This window comes from Heterodontus francisci, chromosome 1, assembly GCF_036365525.1.
Source record: "Heterodontus francisci isolate sHetFra1 chromosome 1, sHetFra1.hap1, whole genome shotgun sequence".
Taxonomy (NCBI): domain Eukaryota; kingdom Metazoa; phylum Chordata; class Chondrichthyes; order Heterodontiformes; family Heterodontidae; genus Heterodontus; species Heterodontus francisci.
Genome location: NC_090371.1, coordinates 40,148,779 through 40,168,575, shown reverse-complemented (window position 1 = coordinate 40,168,575; position 19,797 = coordinate 40,148,779). Strand labels below are relative to the sequence as shown.

General features: G+C 42.4%; 1 protein-coding gene across 6 annotated transcripts in view; it reads right to left on the bottom strand.

Moving 5' to 3' along the window:
- The window catches only part of uvssa (UV-stimulated scaffold protein A), a 141,984-nt gene extending 127,288 nt beyond the window's left edge, over positions 1-14,696 (bottom strand). For 3 of the 6 annotated variants that reach the window (XM_068029555.1, XM_068029564.1, XM_068029601.1), the window contains exons 1-4: positions 14,521-14,696; positions 9,816-9,924; positions 7,385-7,715; positions 3,765-3,885 (exon numbers count right to left, since the gene is read on the bottom strand). In XM_068029555.1, coding sequence (XP_067885656.1) covers positions 3,765-3,885; positions 7,385-7,715; positions 9,816-9,924; positions 14,521-14,536 — 577 coding nt within the window. In that variant the 5' untranslated portion in view covers positions 14,537-14,696. Of the gene's footprint in view, positions 1-3,764; positions 3,886-7,384; positions 7,716-9,815; positions 9,925-12,655; positions 12,707-14,175 lie in introns of all 6 variants that reach the window. The other 3 variants (XM_068029571.1, XM_068029591.1, XM_068029581.1) reach the window with 3 other exon arrangements.
- Between the last annotated feature and the right edge of the window lie 5,101 nt (positions 14,697-19,797).

Sequence of the window (19,797 nt, the reverse complement as noted above, 5' to 3'; positions counted from 1 at the left end):
AAGCTGGCTGAGCGTGTCTACCCTGAGGCACAGTGTGGCTTTCGAGCAGAGAGATCCACCATTGACATGCTGCTCTCCCTTCGACAGCTACAGGAGAAATGCCGTGAACAACAGATGCCCCTCTACGTTGCTTTCATTGATCTCACCAAAGCCTTTGACCTAGTCAGCAAACGTGGTCTCTTCAGACTACTAGAAAAGATCGGATGTCCACCAAAGCTACTAAGTATCATCACCTCATTCCATGACAATATGAAATCACAATTCAGCATAGCGGCCCCTCATCAGACCCCTTTCCTATCCTGAGTGGTGTGAAACAGGGCTGTGTTCTCGTACCTACAGGTTGGGATCTTCTCCCTGCTGCTCTCATATGCGTTCAAGTCTTCAGAAGAAGGAATTTTCCTCCACACATTATCAAGGGGCAGGTTGTTCAACCTTGCCCGTCTAAGAGCGAAGACCAAAGTATGGAAAGTCCTCATCAGGGAACTCCTCTGTGTTGATGATGCTGCATTAACATCTCACACTGAAGAGTGTCTGCAGAGACTCATCGACAGGATTGCGGCTGCCTGCAACAAATTTGGCCGAACCATCAGCCTCCAGAAAACGAACATCATGGGACAGGACGTCAGAAATGCTCCATCCATCAATATCGGCAACCACGCTCTGGAAGTGGTTCAAGAGTTCACCTACCTAGGCTCAACTATCACCAGTAAGCTGTCTCTCAATGCAGAAATCAACAAGCGCATGGGAAAGGCTTCCACTGCTATGTCTAGACTGGCCAAGAGAGTGTGGGAAAATGGCGCACTGACACGGAACAAAAAAATCCGAGTGTATCAAGCCTGTGTCCTCAGTACCTTGCGCTACGGCAGCGAGGCCTGGACAACGTATGTCAGCCAAGAGCGATGTCTCATTCATTCCATCTTCGCTGACTCCGGAGAATCCTTGGCATCAGGTGGCAGGACCGTATCTCCAACGCAGAAGTCCAACACACGAGGTGGCCAACATCCCCAGCATATACACCCTACTGAGCCAGCGGCGCTTGAATTGGCTTGGCCATGTGAGCCGCATGGAAGATGGCAGGATCCCCAAGGACACATTGTACAGCGAACTCGTCACTGGTATCAGACTCACCGGCTGTCCATGTCTCTGCTTTAAAGACGTCTGCAAATGCGACACGAAGTCCTGTGACATTGATCACAAGTCGTGGGAGTCAGTTGCCAGTGATCGCCAGAGCTGGTGGGCAGCCATAAAGGCGGGGCTAAAGTGTGGCGAGTCGAAGAGACTTAGCAGTTGGCAGGAAAAAAAGACAGAAGCGCAAGGGGAGAGCCAACTGCGAAACAGCCCCGACAACCAATTTTATCTGCAGCACCTGTGGAAGAGCCTGTCACTCTAGAATTTGCCTTTATAGCCACACCAGGTGCTGCTTCACAAACCACTGACCACCTCCAGGCTCTTACCCATTGTCTCTCGAGACAAGGAGGCCAAAGAAGAAGATGATAGCTCTTGCACATCTGTCATTTCCTATTTGGAGGTATTTTCAACTGCTGAGAAACTCTGGATATTGGCATTCCAAATGTCTGCCTTTCTAACACAGAAATTCAGTGCGACACCAAGTATAATGGAAAAATAGCTAAAGAAAATACATGCAGATGTGCTATTTGTATTAGCAGATATCCTGTGGCATTGCTCACACATTTATATGCTTTTTACAAAGAGAGAAGTGTTATACGAATGTATTGTATAACATATTGCTATGCTCCAAGGTGAAGCTCTCTGCCGCTAAGTCCATAAATTCTAATTGCTGCGAAGTAAACACTACGTGAAGTCAAAGATCAATTGCTCTTCGGACCGCCAAGTCAGAACCTGGCATTCTTTATTTTTTTTTAAATGTAAAGTATGATTGTCAAGGTTAGGCAGGTGGTAAAGGTATCCTGGTTGCAAGGTTTATTAAAATACTTTTATTGCTGGAAACTGTGAACATTTTGATTGAAAGTCTTTGCCTTTTTTCTAATTTTTATTTTGAAGTGAGACAGACTAAGCGCGATGGAAGAAGCTTGACCTACAGTTAATGCAGTGCTTTTATACTGTCAGATAGAATAAATGTGCATCATTTTTAATTTTTTTTATTACTTGAATAAACTAATATATAGGCATATTCTATTTATAGAAAAGTAGCCTCCTCTCAGCTTACTGGCAGTACAATGCTTGCAAAAAATAACAAAGGGGAAGTTATTTTGTTGCAATAGGAAGTGCCCAAGACATAAACTTTAGGGCCTGGCACAATGAGTTTTATGTTGCAAGGGCACATGGAGTTAAAAGCTCAGTGGGGAAAACAGCATGTAACAGTTCAAATCGCCCATCAGTTATCCCTATCTTTTAGTCTTTTAACTCCAGGGCACTTTTAAGGAAGCCACTGCTCTTAGTTTAAACAAAGCAATATTCAAATAGCCTGGTGATAGGCAACAAAAGCAAAACTATCTACTCCATACCAGTCTAAGAATACTTTGCTCACATCAAGACTTCAGATAAACTAATAAATGAGATTTTTGAATTATTTTGAGTTCCAAGAGGCAGTTTATATCTGCCATTATTTATATGGAATATCTTTTATAACAGTTTTCCATCCAATATTCATATAAGATTTTTGGGGGGCAAAATAATACCAACGGTCAAATTAAACTATTTTCTGGGCTGATGAAACAAAATAAGCCCATCTCCAACTAAACCAATCACGTATCTGTAATTAAAAATAATATACTGTTCCAAGTATATTTCGAAAATACTGATCTATTACCTAAAGTAAGGTCTTATAGCCATCTTAGAGCAACAGCCAGTTCTGACGTCATGATGTGTCTTTATCTGCAACTTTTCAAAATCCCAGTGGAAGGCACCACATCTTATATCGAATGCTTACCTATATAAAGTTCAACACAAATCTGCATCCTGTGCCTACTCCAACTCTTCCTCAAGATCTCAAAAACAAAAAATCCTATCTTCCTAGGCTCCCTTCTTCCTGAAACCTTTAGGTTGTTAAAGCCCAAGCTTGGTCTCATTAGTCTCTACATCTTACTATATTTTAGTGTAATAAATATGGTCTTCTGAGGTGCATAACTCGTGTGGAGGTGTGGCAGAGTGTGTAGAAGAGCAGAACTCAGATCTACCAGATTCCCATCCTACCAAATTCTGGCCAGAAGTGGGGGCATCTGCTGCCTGCCTCACTTACATCCCAGCAGCATTTTAGAGGCATGACTGCGGGTGTTCCTAGAGCCAGCCAGGAATTCTGTCCAGTGTAGCCCTCCTCTATCCAGTGGTTCAGTTGTTTACCTACAATATGGATTGATAATCTTCAAAGCACCAATCAAATTTCCCTGCTGGGACAAAGAATTTTACTTACCTCATTACATGACCTGACAAGGGTTCAGGTCGGCCTACCTCAAAGTAGCTGATAGCACAGCAGGGCATACAGCTCTGCTGCACCTTAACAAGTATGGGTCACCCATTTCAATTATCCTAATGACCTTGTTTCTATAATCTGAGATGGGATCATGGGAAGGTCAAAGCACTGGGTCCTTCACTGCAACCCTAAATAGGTTCATGGAAGTTCTTGCCTAGTCTGCTCTTCTACTCTTTCAACATTAATTGGTCCTTCACATAGATTTCTCATTTTTAAAAAAAACACAAAAGGGGATTACTTAACATAATATTTTCCATGAAGATGCTTCACTTAAATCAATAGAATCAAAAAGAAAATGGAATTAGAAGCACACCTTCCATTTCTTGTTCCACTCTCTTTACTTTCACTTTATTAATATTCTCCAGCCTTTTCAATCTCTCTTCCTCTTGTTTCCTCTCAGCTTGTGTTCTAGCCCGAATATCTTGAAAATCCACCTAAACATCAATTGGAGGAAAATGAAGCAAAACACAATGAGTAAAAAGTAGTGTATTGAAGCTAAGCATAACATTAAAGAAGGGAAATTCCTCTGAGCACATAGCATGTGAAATTTTATTTAAAAATCTTTTTATATTTAAAAAATGTACTCCCAGCACACACAACTTTCTGGAAGCTCAAATGCATTAGTGGGTGCATAAAGTAACGCAATTGAATGGCCAATCCAAAAGCCACAAAAAAGTTACTTATCAGCAGCATTAAACAGTAATAACCACTTAAAATAGAGCTCTGTAGGCCAGTGTAACTGTTTAGTTTAGTTTAGAGATACAGCACTGAAACAGGCCCTTTGGCCCACCGAGTCTGTGCCGACCATCAACCACCCATTTATACTAATCCTACACTAATCCCATATTCCTACCACATCCCCACCTGTCCCTATACTTCCCTACCACCTACCTATACTAGGGGCAATTTATAATGGCCAATGTACCTACCAACCTGCAATTTTTTTGGCTTGTGGGAGGAAAACGGAGCACCCGGAGGAAACCCACGCAGACACAGGGAGAACTTGCAAACTCCACGCAGGCAGTACCCAGAATTGAACCCGGGTCGCTGGAGCTGTGAGGCTGCGGTGCTAACCACTGCGCCACTGTGCAATTTATGGGAGAAACCCAGGGACAGCGCTGACAATTTACAAAGCTCTGCAGATCATAGTCAACACCCAATCAACCACCCTGCCGCTGAAAATTACTAGAATGGAGTCTAACTCTTTCAGCTTTTAATTGTTTTTTTGGAGATTTGTTTTACTTTTTCATCTCTTTTTTTCCTCTCTCTAATCCAATCTTCCCTTCCCTCTCTTTATTTTGCTTTCTGCACCTGATTTGACAGTGAATTCACCATTCTAACTTATACTTCCTGGTTCAAACCCTATTCTGTTCATCAATAATTCTTCAATATTATTGGTTAAGGAAATACGGTGGACGTTTCCTCTTGTGGGTGCGTCCAGAACTCGGGGGGCATGGTTTTCAAATTATGGGTCACCCTTTTTGGACATAGACAAGGAGAAATTTTTTTCTTTCAGGGTTGTACGACTTTGGCATTCTCTGCCTCGGAAGGTGGTGGAGGGGGGAATCATTGAATATTTTTAAAGGAAGCAGTCGATAGTTTCTTGTTAGGCAAGGGAATCAAAGATCATCAGGAGTGTGGATTTCAAGACAGAAACAGATCCACCCTGATCTTATTGATTGGCGGAGCAGGCTCAACGGGCCGAATGGCCTACTTCTGCTCCGAATTTGTATGGTCGTACAACTGTTTGCACTGTCCACACAGCTCCCAAATGCCCTAAAGAGGACGCTGCACTGCATTGTTGTCCCACTTGCAGCAACTTGCAAAAACTCTCCAACCAACGGCAGGCGCCTTTCGTTCACCAGTTACAGTAAATTCTGGCCCAATGCAAACGGGTGTTGTTCAGATCAAAGAAAGGTTGGAAGTGACATATCTCAGACGTCAGTGCTGGTTCAACATTTGTTCTGGGTACATACAGATGGTTTTGGCATGGGTAGAGGAACACAATCTCAAAATTTGATGAAAAAGAATGACAAAGTTTGGAAAATAGTGAGAAGGACTGTAAAAGTCTTGAGGTAGACATAAACAGATTATCAGAATGTGCCGGCAGGTGATAAATGTAATTTAACATTGACAAGAGTGAAGTATTGTGTTTTGGGAGAAAACGCAAGGAATAAGGAGCATACAGTGAATGGAAAAACATTAAAAGATAGTCATGGAGAGAATTACAGGCTCAAAGGCATAATTCCTGAAAGTGCAGATACAGGTAGATAGAAAAAAGGCTAACATCATTTTGAGTTTAAGAAACATGGACATAGAGTACAAGAGGTAATGATAAATTTGTACAAAACATTGGTTATTCCATAATTGGAGTACAGTGTGCAGTTCTGGGTATCTGTCATGAAGACCTCACCTGCCACAAATGAGGCATATTAATTTTGTCATATGAAACATTAATTTTAAACTGCTGCTGGACTGAAGAGATGAATTGTTTAAAGAGATCAGCAGTGGCTGGAAAAATTTGCATTCGAAGAGACAGTGCCTAGAAAGACAATGGAACTGCTCCCTGATTGAATTAACCCAAATGGATTTTGATCACCAGACATTGAAGGTGGAAGAAGCCAACATTCCATCCCGCCCACCCCCACTGCAGGTGCCTGCTAAGATGAAAGGAATCCACAAAAACGCAGGAGAGTTTGTTGAAAACAACCAGTTACATGATTAACCTGCTGGCCCAGGGTTTTTGAATTGTGCTCACAGGACAGGTTGAGGACAGAGACTGCTTTGAAGACAACAGAGAAGGATGGTCTCTCTCCCTCTCTCAAATTTCCAGATTCACTGAAGCCACTTAAACCTCGAGAGAGAAGACTCCTACTTCGAAACAAGTTTGAAAGCATGCACTGGGCCCCAACAAAATGGCAAGATTTAACTGCAATCAAAGACATCGAACTCAAAACAGCAAGTGAACTCCAGGGAAATAAACCTTTCCCCTTTATTCTTTCTCCTTTTCTGTCTCCATCTGCGTGTGTGTTTATCGCCTATGCATGCTAGCGTGATCGCGTCATGTATTGTAGTTTTAATCGAATTAGAGTTTTAAGAATAATAAACTTATACCTTTCTTGTTTAAATCTCAGGAAACCTGTCTGGTTGATTTCTTTGCCTTACAATTGGAGAGCACTGAACAAGGATTCACTGAGGGGGAGCTAAAAACATGGTGGTTTAAAAATTAAACCCGGTTACAGTCAGACCAGGAAAAGGCCGAGAGGGAAGCTCTGGACCCCTTTCTCACTTGGTCATAACAGTGTCCAACTTTAGAAGTTCAAGCCATAAAGAATCTGTTCACTGGAATTATGCCAGGAGTAGGAAGTCGTGGGGAGAGACTGAAGATATCGGGACTGCTTCCACTGGACCATAAAAGATGAGATCTAACTCAAAAGTGAATAGAGGGAAACTATTCCCTCTGGTTGGAGATATTATGCCATGGTATTGCAGCATGTATCACTTGCTTCTAAGGTGCAACTGTTGTAACTTAGTGTGTCCTTTTAAGACTATAAACTTTCATTGTTGTGCATTCCGTGGGTGTTTCAAAGCTAACTTTTCTTAGAGAGAACACAAGATAGTTTACAACTCAGACAATTTTTTTCTTTGCTTTAAAACCTATGACTTTTCAAAATTTCAAGCACAGGAAATCTGTAAGAACACATTAACAATGTCACATGTGGAAACCTGACAAAATCTTACAAGAAGATCATGTTAAGTCTAAGATTTCACAAATGTGCTGTAGACGATATATATATTTTAAAATTTGGAACAGTACACTATTGATGCACATTTTTCTACCTCCATTTCAAATATAACTAGCATTTAACTTCTCAAATACCTAAAAGAGAAACGAAACCGCAAAACACTTATCAAAAAGATAAAAATATTCACCTTCTTAATTTGTTTTAGGAAATGATAACCCAGAGAGAGTTTCTTGTAAGCTTCCCCATACTTCTCGTGCCATTCCTGTACAGATTTAATTGCCATTTCCTTTAATTTCTGAGCTATTTCTTTTGGTGGAGGCAGAGGCCGCTCATAATCTGATTCCACCGTTAACTCCAAGAATTCCTGGAAGTTTGAAATAAGCAGCATCCGAAACTGATTTGAACGCACAAATAGTTCATTTGCTATTTGGAAAGCAGACAGGCGGATCTCTGCATGCTCTTGGTTTAACTGCGTCATAATTAAGTGATAGATGTGCTTGATGTAATCCTCAGATGACCTATTAAAAAAAAAATGTAAGTAGTGGTGTAAAAATTGAAGTATTTTTATTAGTATACAATTGCAAAGGGGTCTTGACAGGGTGGATGTGGAAAGGATGTTTCCCCTTGTAGGAGAATCTACAACTAGGGGTCACTGTTTAAAAATAAGGGTTTGCCCATTTAAGACAGAGATGAGGAGAAATTTTCTCTCTCAGGGTTGTGAGTCTTTGAAATTCTCTTCCTCAAAAGGCGGTGGAAGCAGAGTCTTTGAATATTTTTAAGGCAGAGGTAGATAGATTCTTGATAAGCAAGGGGGTGAAAGGTTATCAGGGGTAGGTTGAAATGTGGAGTAATCAGTTCAGCCATGAACTGACTGAATGGCAGAGCGGGCTCAAAGGGTCGAGTGGGGCCTACTCCTGCTCGTCTGCCCTGAAGTTCTGTGAGGGTTCTACTGGCGTCCTATCTTAACCCCATCAGAAGGCCACCAAACTCCCCTTTCAGGGAAATTACTTAAATGGCTGAAAGCAAATTTTTAGGTTTCCTGGTGGTTGCGCTAGCATCACAACTGGAAACCAGTAGAATTCTGTGGAATTTTCAGGCCACTATGCCCAGTATTCCATATGATTACTATACCCACACTACTGGAGTGTTTCAGCAATGCCTCTTTAGTTTTGTTCAAATAAGCAGCTATTGTTAAAGACAGTTTAAAAATCTGCAGGCTACAAGTATGATTTTATGTTACACTAGATGATGCTTTATCCACTGGGTGAAAGGCAGATTTAGAAACTGAAAAAAGTTATAAGTTTCCAAAATAATTGTTTTAAAAAGAATTTATTTAAGATTGAAGATTTGAATCATTCTTTAATTATCTCAATTCTTTTGAGTCTCAGGTCTCCTCCCACTCCACATCATTTCCTAATTGAGATGGTGAGCTTGGGAAAGCACTTCACTTCTATTTAGGGCCTTCCCCAACAGGATAGGTGAGCTTCAGAACTCAGTATCTGAAGAACTATAGGATATAAATTTGTACAATCCAGTGGGTGAGTGTTAGTACAGGGTTTGTCATCAGCCTTGGTGAATTTACCAGTAGTGTCCCACAGCAGTCTGATTTGGGATCTCTTTTGTTTGTATCTTCATAAGTGATCTGCAGCTAGGAATCACAAGTACAGTGACTAAACTTTCAGATGACACAATGTTAATGAAGAGGGTAGACTGCAGAGCTGTACAGGATAAGTTACAGGAAGAACTGGGCAGACAGGTGGAAGATGAAATTTAATGTAGAGAAATGCAAAGTGCTTCAAATGGAGACAAAATATCCAGGAAGTGACTGAGAAAACGTTCAAAAATATTTAAGCAGAGTCACTTCCTTTGTCATGTACAAAGAACAAAGAACAAAGAAAATTACAGCACAGGAACAGGCCCTTCGGCCCTCCAAGCCTGCGCCAATCCAGATCCTCTATCTAAACATGTCGCCTATTTTCTAAGGGTCTGTATCTCTTTGCTTCCTGCCCATTCATGTATCTGTCTAGATACATCTTAAAAGACGCTATCGTGCCCGCGTCTACCAATGTTGTTAGCCATTGCTATCAAACAGGGAATCAAACTTTGAGACCAAAGGAAGCAACACAAAATTTGGGAACAAAACCGTACTCAGATATTCAGGATTTAAACTCTGAATAATGTAATCGTAAACAACATTCGCTACCAAAAGAAATAAGTTTTGCTTTAGTGATCCAGGTTTGGGATTTAATGTTAAAGTTGCCAATTTCCATTGGATTTTTAAAATCAGGTCTACTATAACAGAAGCCAGCATTTTTTTTTTTTTTAAATCTTTCCCTTCAACAAATGCCATTCCGCAATCAAAACTACACATTTGTTCCCAATTTGTAACAACACTGTCCCAACCAACTACTTGAAGGTGTGAAATGATGGGCTGCAGTGATTTGTCCTCCAGTTTATTTTCACTTCTCAGGGGAGTGCATCTGCCCTTGCTGTCTCTTATGATGGAGTGGAGATTCAGAAATCCACCATGCAGGAAATCACTGGCACAAACCACCATTCCAACATAATGTGCCACAGTGCCCTCCTTCAGCAAACATTGCAATTTAGCAACTCCATACTTGCAGATTTTCTTTAGCTGCTTCATCTTTTCTGTGTCTAGCACTTGCTGTCCAGAGGTGGTGAGATCCTCTACCAGCTGAGAAAGCTTCTCACGCTGAACTTCCATTACTGCAAAGAAGGAATAACAACATAAACACATTATAACAGGATTCTGAATCCTTCCACTCTGAAAGTTGCCTTAAATAATTAATTTGTTACTGAAACTGGGTTATAGAAACACTAAAATAAAAGCAAAATATTGCAGATGCTGGAAATCTGAAATAAAAACAGAAAGTGCTGGAAATACTCAGCAGGTCAGGCAGCATCTGTGGGGAGAGAAGCAGGTCTGTGACCTTTCACCAGAACTGGCAAAGACTAGAAAAAAATTACATTTTAAGCAAGTGAAGCGGTTGGGGGGGGGAGGGGGGGGGTGCAGCGTTGGTGGGGAAGAGAACAAAAGGCAAGCTGTGTGATAGGGCAGAAGGCAGGAGAGATTAAATAACAAAGATGTCATGGGACAAAGACAAAGAGTGTGTTAATGCTTATGGTGAAAGACAAAGCATTAGTCCAAAGTGAGTGTTAATGGCAGAGTAATGAGCAGCTCTTTCCAAAAGAGCCACATGGTTAAAAAATAAAGTAATTAAAAAAATAGAATATAAAAACATGACCAGTCATGCTCTGTAGTTATTGAACTCAATGTTCAGTCTGTAAGGCTGTAGAGTGTCTAATCGAACGATGAGGTGCTGCTCCTCGAGCTTGCACTGATGTTCACTGGAACACTTCAGCACAGCAAGGTCAGAAATGTGGGCATGAGAGCAAGGGGCGAGGATGAGGGGGGTTGTGGGGGGGGGCGGGGGGGGGGGGGGTTGAAATGGCAAGCAACCGGAAGCTCGGGGTCTTGCTTTTGGACTGAGCAGGGGTGTTCCGCAAAGTGGTCATCCAATCTACGTTTGGTCTGTCCAATGGAGAGACAATCACATTGTGAGCAGCAAATACAGTATACTAAAGTGAAGGAAGTACAAGTAAATTGCAGCTTCACCTGGAAGGAGTGTTTGGAGCCTTGGATGGTGAGGAGAGAGAGGTAAAAGGGCAGGTATTACACCTCCTGCAATAGCACAGTAAAGTGCCGTGGAAAGGGAATGGGGTCTAATACTAGTGGACTAATATTCATTACAAGCCCAACGACTCCCACGGCTACCTTGACTACACTTCCTCACACCCTGTTTCCCGTAAAGACTCCATCCCATTCTCCCTGTTTCTCCATCTCCGATGCATCTGTTCGGATGATGCAACCTTCCACAACAGCGCTGACATGTCTTCCTTTTTCCTCAACCGAGGATTCCCCCCACCCCCCTGCCACTGTGGTTGAGAAAGCCCTCAACCATGTCCGACCATTTTCCACACTTCTGCCCTCACCCCTTCCCCTCCCTCCCAGAAATGCGACAGGGCTCCTCTTGTCCTCACTTTCCAACCCACCAGCCTCCACATCCAAAGGATCATCCTCTGCCATTTCCAACAACTCAAGTGTGATGCCACCACCAAACACATCTTCCCCTCCCCTCCCCTGCCAGCATTCCGGAGGGATCATTCCCTTCGCAACACCCTGGTCCACTCCTCAATCACCCCCGACACCTCGTCTCCTTCCCATGCAATCGGAGATGGTGTAATACCTGCCTTTTTACCTCCTCTCCTCACCATCCAAGGCCCAAAAACACTCCTTCCAGGTAAAGCAGCAATTTACTTGTACTTCCTTCAATTTAGTATACTGTATTCGCTGCTCACAATGCAGTCGCTCTGCATTGGGGAGACCATACGTCGATTGGGTGACCACTTTATGGAACACCTCCATTCAGTCCAAAAGCATGACCCTGAGCTTTGGTTGCTTGCCATTTCAACATACCTCCCTGCTCTCATGCCCACATTTCTGTCCTTTGCCTGCTGCAGTGTTCCAGCGACCATCGCAAGCTTGAGGAACAGCACCTCATCTTTCGATTAGGCACTCTACAGCCTTGCGGACTCAACATTGACTTCAACAATTTCAGAGCAGAACTGGCCTTTTTTTCCTCTTTTATTATTTTATTTTATTTTTTAAACCATGTACCTGTTTTTCATGTAGTGCTTTTGGACAGAGCTGCTCATTACTCTGCCATTAACACTCCCACTGAACTAATGCTTTCTCTTTCACCAATAGGATTAAAACTCTTTGCCTTTGTCCCATGACATCTTTGTTATTTAATCTCTCCTGCCTTCTGCCCTATCACACACCTTCCCTTTTGTTCTCTTCCCTGCCAAACCCTCCATCACCATCACCCCCCCCACCCCGCCACTTCACTTGGTTAAAACACAATTCTTTCTTAACCTTTGCCAGTTCTGATGATAGGTCACAGACCTGAAACGTTAACTCTGCATCTCTCTCCACAGATACTGCCTGACCTGCTGAATATTTTCAGCACTTCCTGTTTTTATTATAGCAACATGAACATTTAATAGCCCAATTTAGCCAAGTCATACAGCACTTATCAGATATAGTGAGTTAATAATCACAGCTATGCATTCTGCAGAGTTGACATGTAAAAGCCAGGCCATTCCTTATAGGATAGGAGGGGGGGAAAAAAATCACCAGAGAATGAAATCACACAGGGCTATGCTCACACACTTCCTCTGCAAGGTGCTGAAGCAAGGTGCCCATCAAACCTACTACATGCAGAGTCCATGTATGATCCATCATCTACAAAACTCAGATCAGGAGTGTGACGGAATATTTACCACTCGCCTGGATGGGTGCAGTTGCAAAATCACTCAAGAAGCCCAACACAAGATAGTCACCAATATATTCAATAAGCAATATTCAACTCTGTACCTGTTTGAACTGTTCTGTTGAAACCTTTTCAACCAGGTTTCTGTCCAGCCACTAAAAAAACAGATGAATCAAAGTTACAAATGACATCTACGTGAAACTGGTGCACTATTCCTCCTCCTCTGCAGCCTATGACATGGTTGACCATACCATCCTCCTCCAATGCCTCTCCTCTGCTATCCAGCTGAGTGGGACTGCATAGTTGCACTCATACCTACCTAGATGTAGCCAAAGAAACTCTTGCAACGGCTTCTCTTCTCACCCCCACACCATTACATTTGGGGTCTCTTAAAAATCTATCCTTGTCCTCCAATTTCTCTTTTTGCCCATTGGTGACATCATTCGAAGACACAACAGGTTCCACATGTACACAGACGACACCCAGCTCCACTACCCCACAACTTTTTCAAAGCTGCACTGCCTCAATGTTATCAGAATGCTTATCCGACATGCAGAACTGAATGAGCCACAATTTCTTTCAAATAAACATTGGGAAGACTAAAGCCATTGCCTTTGGTTCCCACCACAAACTCTATTCTCTCACCACCGATTCCATTCACCAACGTGGCCACTGTCTTAAACTGAACCAGACCGTTTACAATTTTAGTGTCTTACTGGACTCTGAATTGAGCTTCCGACCTCATATTCGCTCCATCATAAGGAACACCTACTTTCACCTTCACAGCATCATCTCAGTTTATTTCCTGCTGGAGCTTTCATCTATGCTTTTGTCACCTTCAAATTTGAGTATTCTAATGTTCTCCAGGTCAGCCTCCCATCTTCTACCCTCCATAAACTCGAGCTCATCAAAAACTCTGTTCCTCTTCTAGCCCTCACCCAGTCACATTATCTTATCAGCCCTTGTGCTCGTTAATCTACAGTGGCTCCCATTTTAAAATTCTCATCCTCATGTTCCAATCCCTCCATGACCTTGCCCCTCCCTATCTCTCTAACTCTTCCAGCCCCACAACCCTGAGGAATTTGCACTCCTCCAATGGGCTGTGGCTCTTCCACACGAAAGCCTGGCTACCCGACCAAATCCGACTACGTGTCGGGTTCGGTTTGGGTCGGGACAGGTCGGGTCAGGTCTATATTATGCGTCCAGCATTCAGGCTCGGGTCAGGTTTGGGTTGGATGTGGTTGGGCTTTGTTTAGTTTTCCTTTTAATCTACGTTTTGACGCATTTTTTCAGTACTAATAATATGTTTGATATTTTCAGGTCGGGTCGGGCATGAAATAAAATTAAAGGACTTGGGGCCGGGGTCAGGTTCGGATTGGCTGTGGTTGGGTCGGGCCCAGGTTTGGGTAATAATTTTGTACCCGAGCCAGACTTTACTCCCCGTCCTTTGCCCCACCATTGGCAGCTATGCCTGCAATCATCATAACACTAAACTCAGAGTCATAAAGTAACAACAGCACAGAAAGAGGGCATTTAGCACATCAAGTCTATGCCAGAATTTACTTTGGAATTTCCTCCTGAAACTTGCCTCTCCACCTTCTTTAAGACACTCCTTCAAACCTACCTCTTTGACTAAGTTTTGCTCACTTGTCCTAATGTCTTCCTCCTTTGGCTTGCTGTAAGTTTTTGCTTGATAACGTTCCGGTGAAGCACCTTGGGACCAACATACCGTCCAATTTTTTTGGGAGTGTGCAGCCTATAGGTTTAAGTGCACTTGTGTGCATCTGAGAAGGAACATTGCTTGGGACAGTTTACTACATTAAAGATACTACATAAATACAAGCTGTTGTTGAGATAGGGAAGATCATATAATATATAAGCTTAGCTGTCAACATAAGGGCCAATGTAAGCAGAATGATGATCAGAAAAAGACCGCAAACCGCGTAAGAACAGAAATAACTGGAAATACTCAGGTCCGGCAACATCGATAGAGAAACAGAGTTAACGATTCGGGTCGGTGACAGTCTGTCCTGTGAAGACGCACTCAGACTGGAACCCTTTATCCGGAGTGCGCTGAACGACAGCTTCAAACGGCTGCGGGCTGCGGCCTGCGACCATCACAGGCCCACATCCGGCCCGGGCCGCTGACAGACACCGCCGGAGGCCAATCAGAATCGAGCGTTTCACCTGGTTACCCGGCCGGAAGTCCGACTACCAATCAGAGGAAGGGATGACTGGCGTGAGGGGCGGGACTTCCTGTCCAGCAGTTCGGACATCTGGAAGTTTCCAGTGATGGTGACCTGGCGATTTGCCTCAGTTTCTCTCTCACTGTGAATCGTCTTTTATTAGCCGAGGGTGTTATGATAACAACCGGGTAGATTTGCACTTAGTCGTTCGTCCTGCAGCAGTTTAAAGCGGACCGGAGTTGGTGAGGCCGCCGCTGGAGCTTAGGCACGGGGCTGCCGTCTTGAATGGAGAAGGAGGCAGAGGAGCTGCTTCATCCTTTCTATATACTTTTCTGTTGACTCTTGAGCAGTTTATAACACATAAAGTAGACGCTGAAAGTTTAGCTTTTAAAACAGAATTTTCTCCCCCTCCCATATAAAGTTTTCCGTTAAACCGCTTTAGTTACAAAGGGAATATTGTAATTCAACCGAATGGCACTCCTGTGAACAGGGGTCGGCCGAACGTGTTGGTTCACCTTTCGTGGTTAGACCCGCCATCATCGTAGTTATGACAAAGAGTCTCGACTTGAAATGTTGGTCTAGCTTTTGCAATGGGACTGAAATCAGATCACATAACAAGGCATTGGTTTCAATGCAATAAAAACAAAATACTGCGGATGCTGGAAATCTCAAATAAAAACAGAAAATGCGAGAAATACTCAGCAGGTCTGGCAGCATCTGAGAGAGAAGCAGAGTTAACGTTTCAGGTCAGTGACCTTTTATCAGAACTGGCAAAGGTTAGAAATGTAATCGGTTTTAAGCAAGTAAAGGGGAGAGGAGGGAAGAAAATAAAAAGGAAGGTCGGACAGAGGGCCGGAGATATTAACTGACGAGGTCATGGGGCAAAGGCAGATTGTGCAAATGGTGCGGTGAAAGTCACTCTGCATTAGTGCAGAGAGAGTGCTAATGACAGAATAACGAACAACTTTAGCGAAAAGCACAAATATGAAAAACCCAGTGTAAGGCAGGCACATGGTTAAAAATAATAATAATAAAGGGGCATGATATGCTCTGAAATGATTGAACTCAGTGTTCAGTCCAGAAGGCTGTAGAGTGCCTAATTGGAAAATGAGGTGCTGTTCCTCGAGCTTGTATCGATTTTCACTGGAATACTACAGACCAACGACAGATATGTGGGCAAGAGAGCAGCGGGGGTTGTATTGAAATGGCAAGCAATTGGAAGCTCGGGGTCATGTTTGCAGACTGAACGAAGGTGTTCTGCAAAGCTGCGTTTGGCCTCCCCAATGTAGAGGAGACCACATTGTGAGCAGCGAGTACTGTATACTAAATTGAAAGAAGTACAAATAAATCACTGCTTCACCTGGAAGGAGTATTTGTGGCCTTGGATGGTGAGGGAGGAGGTAAAAGGGCAAGTATTACACCTGCGATTGTGTGGGTAGGGGACGAGCCGTCGGGGGTAATGGAGGAGTGGACCAGGGTGTCGCGGAGAGAACGATCTCTATGGAATGCCGACGGGAGGGGAAGATGTGTTTCGTGGTGGAAATGGCAGAGGATGATCCTTAGGATGTGTAAGGTGGAAAGTGAGGATAAGGGGAACCCTGTCACATTTCAGGGAAGGAGGGGAATGGGTGAGGGCAGAAGTGCGGGAAATGGGTCAGACGGTTGAGCGCCCTGTCAACCACAGTGGGGGGTGGGGGTAGGGGGAATCCTCAGCTGAGGAAAAAAGACATATCAGTAGCGCTGTTGTGGAAACTAGTGTCAATGTGTTTAGATGGCTTGATAATGGTAGAGCTCTTAATGGAAACTAGAAATTGATAATTCTTTCTGGATAGTAGATACTACCTGTGACTGGTACATGATTCTGTCTGCATTTATACAATATTGTTGAATACAGCAGTCTGAAACTCTTGTTTCTCTTTCCACAGATGTTGCCAGATGGGAATCTAGAACAAGGGGGCACAGTTTCAAAGTAAGGAGCCTCCCATTTAAGAGGAAGATGAGGAGGAATTTCTTCTGAGGGTTGCTAATCTGTGCACTTTTCTACCCCCAAAGAGCAGTGGAGGCTGGGTCATTGCATATATTAAAGGCTGAGTTAGATTTTTGATCTACAAGGGAGTAAAGGGTTATGAGGCACAGGCAGTAAAGTGAAGTTAAGCCATGATCTTATTGAATGATGGAACAGACTTGGGCCAAATGGCTCACTCCTGCTCCTTTTTCTTATGTTCGTGCCTCCTAAGCATTTGTAGTATTTTTTTTATTGTTTAATACATGTCACCATTTAATGCTTGATCTAGGAAGGAAGTACAGAATTAAGTAAAAGTGTTCAAAATGTCTGGTGTTCTAAAACGATGTTTCAGTTACTGTAGGTATCAGAAATCATCAGATTCCCTTTGGCCTCAGTGCTAGGGCAGGGCTATCGTAAGAATGCTCAGAAGCAAAGAAATTGTCAGTTAGGCCCAAACAAGCTTTTTCCTAGTCAAACCCCATATACTGTATATCATTTCTTAATCTCTTCTTTCTAACGAATGCACCCGAAACAGTTTATTTCAGTGCTTTTCCCTGTAACATCACTCCAGAACTCTGTATACTTCAAGTGAAAGGGTTCTACCCTTTTTTACTATTGGCTTCCTAAATTTTAACTTCTGTCAGTGTGTTCTTCAGTATGATGAACAATTTGCTTCATCCCAGCATTCTTCACGATTCCAGAGAATAGATTGCCTTCACTTGCAACGAATGATGGCCTTCATCATCCCGCAACAATAGTAACTTGCATTTATGTAATGCTTTTGACATAGAAAAACATCCCATGACATTTCGAAGGGGAAAATAATTAGGTGATTAAAAGCTTGGTCAAAGAATTGGGTTTTAAGGAAGGTCTTAAATGAGGAGTGAGAAAGATGGAGAGAATTCCAGAGCTTGGGCCCAGATTACTGAAGACATGGCTGCCAGTGGTGGGGCAAAGGGAGTGAGGGATGCACAAAATGCAGAGTCAGAGGAACAGAAAGTTCTTGGAGGGTTGTAAATTTGGGGAAGTTACAGTAATAGGAAGGGGCAATGCCACAAAGGAAGTTGAACATTAGGATGAGAATTTCAAGTTTGAGACACTGGGAGACAGGAAGCCAATGTAGGTCAGCACAGGGGTGATAGTTGAGCAGGACTGGATGTGGGGTAGGAAATGGGCAGCAGAGTTTTGGGTGAGCTGAATTGTAACTAGTGTTTATATGTGTTGATTCCATGTTGTATATGCACTGAAATGTTAGATGAAAATTTTTAGTATTACATTCACACTACATCTAACAGCATCAGTTTCTTTATTAGTCTAAGAAATTCCATTAATTATCTCATGGTGTAACTAATTTGCTGTTATCGGTATTTTCCTTGACTAAGGACTTGACGCTTATCCAAGATAAGTAAGTAAACCAGTAATTTGAGTTTGTTCAAAATTATCTTCCCTCTTTCATCTGAGGATTTCTTTGGTTATTTCTTTGCATTAACTTTTATTTGTTTGCAGATGCACAGAAAGCACAGTTTTTGTGTGCTGTACTATAAATTTCCAGGTTGTGTTGAAATAATTTTATAGTAGTAAATAGCCATATCAGAAGTAGATTTTACTATATCAACCCTCAACTACAAATTTCTGTTACTCTTTAATTTTACTATTTAACCTAATCTATAATGTAGATTTGACTCCTCTTTTTTAAAAAAGAAACCTAGCCAATCTCCTACCTGTATTCTTCTACCTCTTCTCTGCTGCTGTCTATTTTGGAAGCGGGAGTCACTTTAAAAAACAAATCTGAGCTACGAGCCAACTAGAAAAGCTGTTTGCTCGGACAGTAAAAGTAAGGGTGTCAATCAACATGATTGTATCAGTCATTTTCTAACATTTTTACAACTCTACACCAGGAAGAGCTATTGATCGATGAATGTATTCATCGGTGATCCACAGTAGAAGAGCATACTCAGTGAATGAACATGTCCATTGTGAACTAAGAATTACATTTGCTGTTTTATACTGTCAAAATAGTAGAGTACAAGTCAGAGGAAACCTTGTTCAGTGTCTGGTCAGAGCACATCTAGAGTACTAAGTCTGTTTTTGTTCGCAAAGACATTCAAGACCTGAGGCAGTTCAGAGAAGAGCTGCAAGGAAACCGGAGCTGGTAACCTTGAAAGGCGACTGGGAAGTGATATAGAGAAATATAACGACAGCTTGCATTTATTTATCACCTTTAACATGGTAAAACATTCCAAGGCACTTCATAGGAATGATTGTCAAACAAAGTTTGACACTGAGCCACATGAGTAATTAGGACAAGTTAACAAAAGCTTGATCAAAGAGGTAGATTTTAAAGAGCGTCTTAAAGGATGAAAGGTTTAGGGAGAGAATTCCAGGCATTGAGGCCGAGGCAGCTGAAGGCATAGCAGCCAGTGGTGGAGCAAGGAAAATCAGGGATGTGCAGGAGGCCAGAATTGGAGAAGTGCAGAGTTCTCAGAGGGTTGTAACGCTGGGGAGGGGCAAATTGCATAAAGAATGGATGCTACTTCAAACCAAAACTGAGTAGGAAAAAGAAGCACAACTTTAAACTAGTAAAAAGGCAAATTTAATATTGATCTCAGAAAGTTCTTAATATAGAATGATCCACACATGGAATACACATCCAGGTAGGGTAGTGGAGGCAAAAACACTAGAATCATTGAAGTCGTGGTGGGTACCATGATTTTTAGCCATTCTGGATAGATGATTTAAGATGTCTCAAATGGCCTTCCTCATCTATATCCATCTAGTGATTTATTTATCTCTAAAATCTTCAAAAGAACAGCAAATAGCATGTTTTCATGTTTTAACAAAGGTTGTGTGAACTTCCGAAGATGAAAATGGTTAGACATATGGGACATTCTGTAAAGCATGTGTTTGGGAATTGGATGAGAATGGGTTCAGGATTGGTTCAGATGGCTTTCATGACTGAATAGCCTGATGACACTCAGTTCACACATGAACAACGAGATCATGTGAAGAAGGTATTAGTAAGTTGCTGGAACATTTAGGAAAGGAGTGGTAAGTG